Source organism: Cuculus canorus, chromosome 39 (assembly GCF_017976375.1).
Source record: "Cuculus canorus isolate bCucCan1 chromosome 39, bCucCan1.pri, whole genome shotgun sequence".
NCBI classification, from domain to species: Eukaryota; Metazoa; Chordata; class Aves; order Cuculiformes; family Cuculidae; genus Cuculus; species Cuculus canorus.
Window position 1 is genome coordinate 864,222 of NC_071439.1, and position 9,898 is coordinate 874,119.

A 9,898-nucleotide genomic window follows, 5' to 3' on the forward strand; every position below is an offset into this window, starting at 1 on the left:
AGCCCTGTAGAAATCCCCAGGAGGCTCCCAGAGTCCCGGGAGCCCTGTAGAGAGCCCCAGGAGACTCCAAAAATGCCCTGGGGCACTGTAGAGTGCCCCAGGAGGCTCCCAGAATGCCCTGGGGCACAGTACAGAGCCCCAGGAGGCTCCCAGAGTCCCCGGGAGCCCCGTAGAGAGCCCCAGGAGGCTCCCAGAGTCCCCGGGAGCCCCGTAGAGAGCCCCAAAAGGCTCCCAGAGTCCCCGGGAGCCCCGTAGAGAGCCCCAGGAGGCTCCCAGAATGCCCTGGGGCACTGTAGAGAGCCCCAGGAGGCTCCCAGAGTCTCCGGGAGGCCCGCAGAGAAACCCAGGAGGCTCCCAGAGTCCCCGGGAGCCCCGTAGAGAGCCCCAAAAGGCTCCCAGAGTCCCCGGGAGCCCTGTAGAAATTCCCAGGAGGCTCCCAGAGTCCCCGGGAGCCCTGTAGAAATCCCCAGGAGCCTCCCAGCATAGCCTGGGGCACTGTAGAGAGACCCAGGAGGCTCCCAGAGTCACTGGGACCCCTGTAGAAAGCCCCAGGGAGCTCCCAGAGTCCCCGGGAGCCCTGTAAAGAGCCCCAAGAGGCTCCCAGAATGCCCTGGGGCACTGTAGAGAGCCTCAGGAGCCTACCAGAATCCCCTGGGGCCAAGTAGAGAGCTCAAGGAGCCTCCCAGAATCCCCTGGGGCCCTGTAGAGAGCCCCAGGAGGCTCCCAGAGTCCCCGGGAGCCCCGTAGAAATCCCCAGGAGGCTCCCAGAGTCCCCGGGAGCCCTGTAGAAATCCCCAGGAGCCTCCCAGAATAGCCTGGGGCTTTGTAGAGAGACCCAGGAGTCTCCCAGCTTCTCCGGGATACCTGTAGACAGCCCCGGGAGCATCCCAGTATTCCCGGGAGCCCTGTAGAGAGCCCCAGGAGGCTCCCAGAATACCCTGGATCCCTGTAGAGAGCCCCAGGAGGCTCCCAGAATCCCCTGGGGCCCTGTAGAGAGGCCCAGGAGCCTCCCAGAATTCCCTGGGGCCTTGTAGAGAGCACCAGGAGGCTCCAAGAATACCCTGGGGCACTGTAGAGAGTACCAGGAGGCTCCTAGAATCCCCTGGATCACTGTAGAGAGACCCAGGAGACTCCCAGAATCCGATGGTGCCCTGTAGAGAGCCCCAGGAGCCTCCCAGAATAACCTGGGGCCCTGTCGAGAGCCCCAGGAGGCTTCCAGAATCCCTTGGATCCCTGTAGAGAGCCCCAGGAGCCTCCCAGAATCCCCGGGAGCCCTGTAGAGAGCCCCAGGTTCCTCCCAGAATCCCCGGGAGCCCTGTAGAGAGCCCCAGGAGCCTACCAGAATCCCCTGGGGCCAAGTAGAGAGCCCAAGGAGCCTCCCAGAATCCCCTGGGACCCTGTAGAGAGCCCCAGGAGCCACCCAGAATCCCCGGGAGCCCAGTAGAGAGCACCAGGAGGCTCCCAGAATCCCCTGGATCCCTGTAGACAGTCCTGGCAGCCTCCCAGAATCCCCTGGTGCCCTGTAGAGAGCCCCAGGAGCCTCCCAGAATAACCTGGGTCCCTGTAGAGAGCCCCAGGAGCCTCCCAGAATCCCCTGGGGCACTTAAAGAGAGCCCGAGGACCCTCCCAGAATCCCCTGGGGCCCTGTAGAGAGACCCAGGAGTCTCCCAGATTGTCTGAGATACATGAAGACAGCCCCAGGAGCCTCCCAGAATCCCCGGGAGCCCCGTAGAGAGCCCCAGGAGGCTCCCAGAATCCCCTGGATCCCTATAGAGATCCCCAGGAGCCTCCCAGAATCCCCTGGAGCCCTGTAGAGAGCCCCAGGAGCCTCCCAGAATCCCGGGGAGCCCTGTAGAGAGCTCCAGGAGCCTCCGAGAATACCCTGGGAGCCCTGTAGAGAGCCCCAGGAGCCTCCGAGAATACCCTGGATCCCTGTAGAGAGCACCAGGAGGCTCCCAGAATCCCCTGGATCCCTGTAGACAGCCCCGGGAGTTTCCCAGTATTCCCGGGAGAACTGTAGAGATCCCCAGGAGCCTTCAAAAATCCCCGAAGCCCTCTAGGGAGCTCCAGGAGCCACCCAGAATCCCCGGGAGCCCAGTAGAGAGCCCCAGGAGGCTCCCAGAATCCCCTGGGGCCCTGTAGAGAGCCCCAGGAGCCTCCCAGAATCCCCTGGGGCCCTGTAGAGAGCCCCAGGAGCCTCCCAGAATCCCCGGGAGCCCTATAGAGAGCCCCAGGAGCCTCTCAGAATCCCCTGGGGCCCTGTAGAGAGACCCAGGAGGCTCCCAGAATACCCGGGATACCTGTAGACAGCCCCGGGAGCCTCCCAGAATCCGATGGAGCCCTGTGGAGAGCCCCAGGAGGCTCCCAGAATACCCGGGAGCCCTGTAGAGAGACCCGGGAGACTCCCAGAATCCGATGGAGCCCTGTGGAGAGCCCCAGGAGCCTCCCAGAATCCCCGGGAGCCCTGTCGAGAGCCCCAGGAGTATCCCAGAATCCCCGGGAGCCCTCTAGAGTGCCTCAGGGCCCTCCTAGAATTCCCGGGAGCCCTTTAGAGAGCCCCAGGAGCTTTCCAGAATCCGCGGGAGCCCTGCAGAGAGCCCCAGGAGCCTCCCACCACGCTCTGGCACCCTGTAGAGAGACCCAAGAGCCTCCCAGAATTCCCGGGAGCCCTTTAGGGAGCCCCAGGAGCCTCTCAGAATCCCCTGGAACCCTGTAGAGAGCCCCAGGAGTCTCCTAGAATCCCCGGGATCCCTGTAGAGAGCTCCAGAAACCTCCCAGAATTCCCTAGAACACTCTAGAGAGCCCCAGGAGCCTCCCAGAATCTCCGGGAGCCCTGTAGAGAGCCTCCTATAATCCCCTGGAACCCTGTAGAGAGCCTCAGGAGCCTCCCAGACCCCCCGGGAGCCCTGTAGAGAGCGCCAGGAGCCTCCCAAAAACCAATGGAGCCCTGTAGGGAGGCCTAGGATACTCCAGAATCCCCGGGAGCCCTGTAGACAGCCTCTCAGTGATCCTGGGAGCCATGTAGAGAGCCTCAGGAGCTTCCCAGAATCCCCGGAAGCCACGTAGAGAGCACCATGAGCTTCCCAGAATCACCGGGACTCCTGTAGAGAGCCCCAGGAGCTTCTCAGTGTCCCTGGGAGCCCAGTAGATAGCCCCAGGAGCCTCCCAGAATCCCCTGGAGCCCTGTAGAGATCACCGGAAGACTCCCAGAATCTCCTGGAGCCCTGTAGACAGACCCAGGAGACTCCCAGTATCCCCGGGAGCCATTTAGAGGATGATAAGATATATAGATATATAGATATATATATATATATATATAGATAAGATATATAAGATATCTATATAAGATATATAGATATATATATATAGATATATATATATAATGATAAGCCATTAGAGATCCCCAGGAGCGTCACAAAATCCCCGGGATCGCTCTAGGGAGATCCAGGAGCCTTCCAGAATCCCCCGGAGCCCAGTAGAGAACCCCAGGAGCCTCCCAGTATCCCCGGGAGCCATTTAGAGAGACCCAGGAGCCTCCCAGAATCTGATGGTGCCCTGTAGAGAGCCCCAGGAGCCTCCCAGAATCCCCTGGATCCCTGTAGAGAGCCCCAGGAGCTGTTCAGAATCCCCGTGAGCCCTGTAGAGAGCCCTGGGAGCCTCTCAGAATCCCCGGGAGCCCTGCAGAGAGCCCCAGGAGCTTCCCAAAATCTGCGGGAGCCCTGTAGAGAGACCCAGGAGATTCTCAGTAATTCTGGGAGCCCTCTCGAGACCCCAGGAGCCTCCCTGAATCCCCGGAATACCTGTAGAGAGACCTAGGAGCCTCCCAGAATCCAATGGAGTCCTGTAGAGAGAACCAGGTGCTTCTCAGTAATCCCAAGAGCCTTGTAGAGAGCCCCAGGAGACTCCCAGCATCCCCGGGATCTCTGTAGAGAGCCCCAGGAGCCTTCCAGAATCCCCTAAAGCAGATTTTTTCACCAATATTTTTCTGAGTAGAAGCTTAGAAGAAAATTTCAGCAAAAGAATCTTATTAAGCCACATGGATACGTAAAGTAGAGCTGACTTGTTTGAGAACCACAAGGGAATGTATTAAAGAAAAAGAGAGAAATTAGGAGCCCTGCAGACAAAGTATTATAAAAAAGCACAGTGATTAGCAAAAAGACATCAGAAATAGAAAGAGGAGCAGGAAAAGGGACTGTCAAGACACAGATTGAAATAAAAAACTACATTAGCAATATTGAGGAATACAAAGGGATAGGGAGAAAAAGAGAAGGATGGAAAGAGAGAAAGGAAGGCACTTGCAGGCACAGAAAAAGAAAGTACTCCAGGGATAAGGCCTGTGAAATTGTGGGGAAAAAGAGAAGGCTATACATTAGGACAAAGATGGAAAAGGAAAAAAGAACTATGGCCACAGGGCAGAGACAGAAAACTGAAAAGGGAGAGAAAACAGAAGAGAAAAATAAAAGAAGAGAGGTACAGGGAAGCTGGGAGAGGGGAAACGTGAAAGAGTAAGTAAAAGAGCAAATACTCTTATTTCCAGTAAAGTTCCTTTTTTGCATTCAGTGCTTTTCTTGTTGTGAATGTAAGGCTAAGTTAATAAAACACAGCTGCTCCCCAGGCTCTATTTATGCCTTTGAGGGGTTTGCCACACCCTATTCCCAGGTGGTGGGTGTGGAGGCCCCAGGGGTATATAAGCAACAGGCCTTCCACTAGGGAGTCATTCAGCTTCTGGTCTTCCTTAAGATCAGTGCTCTCCTACTCTTTCAACTCATTGCAGCTTTGGGGTAGGTTAAGCTTTTTTGGTAAGATTTTTTGGTTGGTTGGTTTTTGGGGTTTTCTTTGTGGTTTTTTTTTTTTTGTGTGTCTCTTTTAGAGAAGCAGAGGCTGCTGTTCGAGATAAGAGTTTGGGACCAGTGTAGGCTAAGCACCATACACAGCTGTAAGTATGTTTGTTTTGTTTATAGAGGTGAGTGCTTTTTCTTTTAAGGTCTGTAATTTTTTATTGTGTGTTGCAGGGGGCAAGATGTTTCAATAGTTTACTTTCTTTTTATTTCATTCTGTGGGCTTTGCATTTGCCTAGAATTTCTGGTTATGGGACACCTTGTTGCTGTTCTTCTTTCCATGTGGGATGATGCTTTGGCTCTAGAGCTTTTGCAGTTTGTAATGGGCACCTTGTAGGTTATAATAATCTGGATTTCAGTTTGCAAGGCTAGAGTGAGAGTTTGAATCCGTGGGCTGGCAGAAGATAGGAGTGGCCAGCAGAACACAGGGAAGGGCTCAGAAGCACAGCTCCCAAGGAACAGCAACAGTGAAGAGTCAGAGGGCTCAAAAAGAGGGTAGGTGCTGTTAGGAAGGAGCAGAGTTCTTTCTTTGGCCATTCAGGAGTGGAGAAGTACTTTAATGGTTTGGGGGACGGTTAAGGGAAGTGAGATGGGTTCATCGATCTTTCTCAGTTTAGTTTGGCAGTCATATGTGAGGAGCCATCCACGTTTGCCCTCTCTGCAGCTGATAGGTGATACGATGAAGTTGAGACACAAGGTATGGATCATCTTGACCTTTGTGCAGCAATCATCTGGTTTGAACATCAGATGAGTTTGATCTTGAAAAGCATCAACTACACTCAAAACGTAATCTCTAGGGCTCTGAGATCTCTCCTTCCTTGTGCCTTCTACTTCCCTTGTTCCCCCACTGACTTCTTTGGATGCATCCGGTCTCCATCCATCTGAATGTCAGAGACCTCACTACTTAAAGGTATGGACTCAGTGCTTTTCTGCAATGCAGAATTCTGTCCCTACTTTCCTTTGTGTTTGTCAGGGAAGAGGATGGATGTTATCTTCGCTTGTGACAGTTAGAAGCAGAGCAACTCTTTTTCATCTAGTCTGTGGGCACGCAAGCCTCCCTTACTACCAGAGTCTTGGATTTTTCCTTAACTTACCAGTGAGGTTTGCTCTAGTATCATTTGCAGTAGTTGTTACCTCATCCTTGTTATCAGTTGTGGTTTTTACGGTCATTGAGTTTCCAATTTAGGTCTTTGAGTAGTCGAATCCCACCCTTGTGAGTTTTTTCCATTGGCTGATGGTCTCTGTAATTCCTGTCTCCATTGCTGCATGGTGAGTGTCCTGTGTTTTTTGTCTTATGTGTCTGTCATCTTTACTGGTTTTCAATTAGAATATTTTTACAAGTTTTTTTGTTCATTCCTGTGACTAAAGTTGGGTAATCTGCGAACATCTGGATCCCTGTGGCTCATCTTTCTGTCGTCCTGGGTATCGCCGCTACTGCGTTCCTACAATGGGAGTGGTGAAGAGGAGAGGTAAGCAGACTGCATGGAATTCTGTGGCACCAGTGAGGTTGTCATGCTTATTGTCATCCTTGTGGGGCTGATGGTGAGGAGGAAGTTAGATATGTCTCGAAGAGCGAAGTATTATTTGGCAACTCGGTTAAGTATTTACCCTTGGTTTTGCAGGTGCTGTGTGAGCCACCTTGGGAACGGGAAGAGCATTTCAGATGAGCGGAGTAGTACAGAGAAGAAGCACAAGACAGACTTCTCACAAGAACGACAGTAATTCTCTGGAGTTACTTGTCCCAGGTAATAACGGCCACAGCATCTGACACTAGAAATGGCAAATAGCAAATGAGTGAACAATGTGGCAGTTAGGCAGAGCAAGTTGTCGTACAGGACACTGACATTGAAGAGTGCAATACCAACTGTTGGCACTGTTTGTCTTCCATTTCATTTTTTTGCAGATGGCAAAGAGGAACCTGGTGACTGCAGGATCATCCCACATAGCTGATGCTGTTGGACGTTTTTTTTTTTTCTACTGAGGATAACTCTTGGCCTTCTGAAAGTTAAGTTGAGGGACCAAGGCTGGGGTGGATCTGGGAAGAGGGGAGAAGTTTGGGGATGGCAGGGAGGGATTTTAAAGGTAACATAGGGGAGAGGGCTGTGCAGAGAGAGTCCCATTTGGGCAGGCAAAGGCAGTGGGGCCCGCTTCTCAGCCCAAAACTAGCACGGGCAGGGCAGTTCTAGCCTGTGTCTGTTGTCGTCTAGTTTCTGCAGTCTGTGTGCCACATCTTAAGTTTTCTGCAGGTCTTGATGTCCTCTTTGCACTCAAGGCACTCCAGACGTGCCTTGGGCACCATGTCTAGGGTTCTGAATGCTTGTACTCATCAATGCAGTGTCGATCGGGCACTGCTCTTCTTGCATTGCAATCCTAAAGCGTTGATCGGTCTTGCGTTTTGGAAGTTTGCAGTCAGATGTCTCTTGTGCTGCAGCCTTGCAGCCTGTGTCGGCATCCGCATTCGTTAGTCATCTGTTTTCTTGGACCCCTGTTCTGGGACTTGTTCCGTGCATCCTCCGCACCTCTAGGTCTTTCAATGGGGCTTCTTGCCTGTGTCTGTCATCTAGGTTCTGTAGTCTGTGTGGCATGTCTTAAGTTTTCTGCAGGTCTTGATGTCTTCTTTGCCCTCAAGGCATGCTGGACATGCCTTGGGTACCATGTCTAGGGTCCCAAATGCTTGTACTCATCGATGCGGTCTCGATTGGGCACCGCTACTCTTGCATCGCAACCCTAAAGCGTGGATCGGTCTTGTTTTGGAAGCTTCTGTTCAGTTGTCTCTTTTGCTGCGGCCTTGCAGCCTGCGTCAGCATCCACGATCGTTAGTCACGCATTTTCTTGGATCCCTGTTCTGGGACTTGTTCCATGCATCCTCTGCATCTTTAGGCCTTTAAATGGGGCTTCTTGCTCCTTCATCCTCCCAGTTGCGGCTGTATCTCTTTGTAATCAGCCACGATCCTTCACTTTTCCAGGGCTGCCATAGATTCTTCTTTGTAGTCCTGTACATCTTGTCCAATGGCATGTCTGATCCAGGAATCATTCTTCGTACAGTGAGTTCTTTTGTCCCTGGTTCATGACATCGGTCTTGTGTGCAGTATTGTTCTGTGTTTCGTGTCTGGCTGGAGCTGCTCTGCCCGATGCATGGAGGTGGTAAGAGTGAGTAGAGGTAGAAGGGCAAGATTCTGCGGTTAATATGCTGATGTGCCTAAACCTTTCAGTTTAGGGGCATACCATACATTGCAGAAGCAGTAGCCCTAGGTGCAGCGGGTGAGGAGAGCAGTTTCTGCTTGGCTCTGCAGCCACAGAGAGGATGACCAAAAGTGTGCGGGAGAATGCAGTGGAGTGGTAACGGAACAGTTTAAATTCAAAGGGATTGGGACGTAATGTTTGGGTTTGGTTGTTGATTTGTTGTGCTTGGCTGTAGTGTGCAGTAGGCATGGTATTGCTAAATGGAAGTAAGAGGTCTGGAACCGTTAAGGTGTCACTGAATGTCTGAGTTACTACTTTGATATTGTGTTTTTCAGATGCAGAGGGACAACTTGTGTACCAAAAGCGGCTGATGGAGTTGCAGGTGGAGTGCCATAGGGAGGTGAGTCGGCTGTGGTGTCATTGGGAAGTTGTGGCTGGTGGCAATATAAATAGCTAATCTACATTTTCAGTTTGTGATCTTAAAAGCATCCCTTGCTGTCTGCATATTACAGGTGGAGACCAAGCCTCACCATGGCAGCCTGAGATGATGGATGCTGGGCAGGAGAGCGGTCAAGGAAACATACCAGGAGATGGGTATTGCTGGGGGAAGCCTCTGCTTTGTGTTAGTATCTTAAGTACCTCTCTTCTTTTGCAGGTGCCACATACAGCCTCAGAGGGGTTGAGCTTCATGCTGAAAAATGGTTTGAGAGGTGAGGGGGTGGTTGTCCAAATTGGTGTCTAAGATCAATGTAGCACACAGTAACTCCATTGAGCATTTATCTTTGATTTTGCAGGCGCTGTGCAGGCCACCTTTGCAATGGGAAGAGCAGTTGAGGCGAGCCGGGTAGTGGGGAGAAGGAGCACGGGACTGATCTCTCAGAAGCACAACAGTAATTTTTGTCTGCCTATCTTAGGTGCCCCACGTGATGATGGCTGCAGCGTTGGATGTTTGAATCGGGACAGAACAGGTGAGCAGAATGTCTTGGCAATTTAGCTGTGGGTGTAGTACAAGTATTAGCACTGAGCAGTGTGATGCTGACTATCGGTGCTGTTTTCTGTTTGGTTTTCTTGCAGATGATAATCAAGAGGAACCTAGCCGTGCAGGGTTGTCCCACTTAGCTGATGCGGTTTGAGATTTTTCTGCCAGGGATGGCTTCAGGTCTTTGGCCCTCTGAAAGTTAAGTCGAGGGGGCTGTGGTTTGGGGTTGGGAAGAAGGCAGAATGTTGAGAGTGGCAGGGAGGGGATTTAGCATATGGTAGAGGGCTGTGCTGGAAGAGTAACCTTTGTGCAGGTATAGGGAGGGGTTCAATTCTCAGCTCAGAGCTAGCATGCACCAGACAGGGTAGTTCCAGCCTGTATCTGCGTTGTTGTTTAGTCTATGTAGCCTGTCTGCCACGTATGAAGTTTTCCACAGGCCTTGATGCCATCTTGGTGCTTAAGGCACGTGGTATGTGCCTTGGGCATCATCTCTAGGGTCTTGAATGTCTGTTCGTCGTAAGGTGCCAAGTGGGCATGGCTCTTCTTGCATTGCCATCTTAAAGCTTGGATTGGTCTTTTGTTTTGGAAATTTCTGGTCGGTCGTCTATTGCATAGACATTGCAGGACATGTCAGCATCCTCAATGATTATTGGTCCATTTTCTTAAATCCCCATTTTGGGACTTCTTCCACGCATCCTCTGTTTTTAGGCCTTTAAGCGGGGCTTCTTGCACTTGCATCCTTCCAGTTGCAGCCATATGTCTTTACAGGGCCCCAGTATTCTACTCTTCAAAGAAGTTTCCGGTCAGTTGTCTATTGCAGCGGCATTGCAGGCCATGTCAACTTTTCTGATCGAGCGCTTGCTTGCACTTCGTTGCATCCGTCCCCTCTTTTGGGGTT

General features: G+C 52.1%; 1 protein-coding gene across 1 annotated transcript in view; it reads right to left on the reverse strand.

Annotated features, from left to right (window-relative positions):
• Positions 1–8,086: 8,086 nt before the first annotated feature.
• Positions 8,087–9,898, reverse strand: part of LOC128850139 (mitochondrial inner membrane protein OXA1L-like) — a 9,981-nt gene continuing 8,169 nt past the window's right edge. The window contains exon 9 of the mRNA XM_054053116.1: positions 8,087–8,125. Coding sequence (XP_053909091.1) covers positions 8,087–8,125 — 39 coding nt within the window. The remainder of the gene's footprint in view (positions 8,126–9,898) is intronic.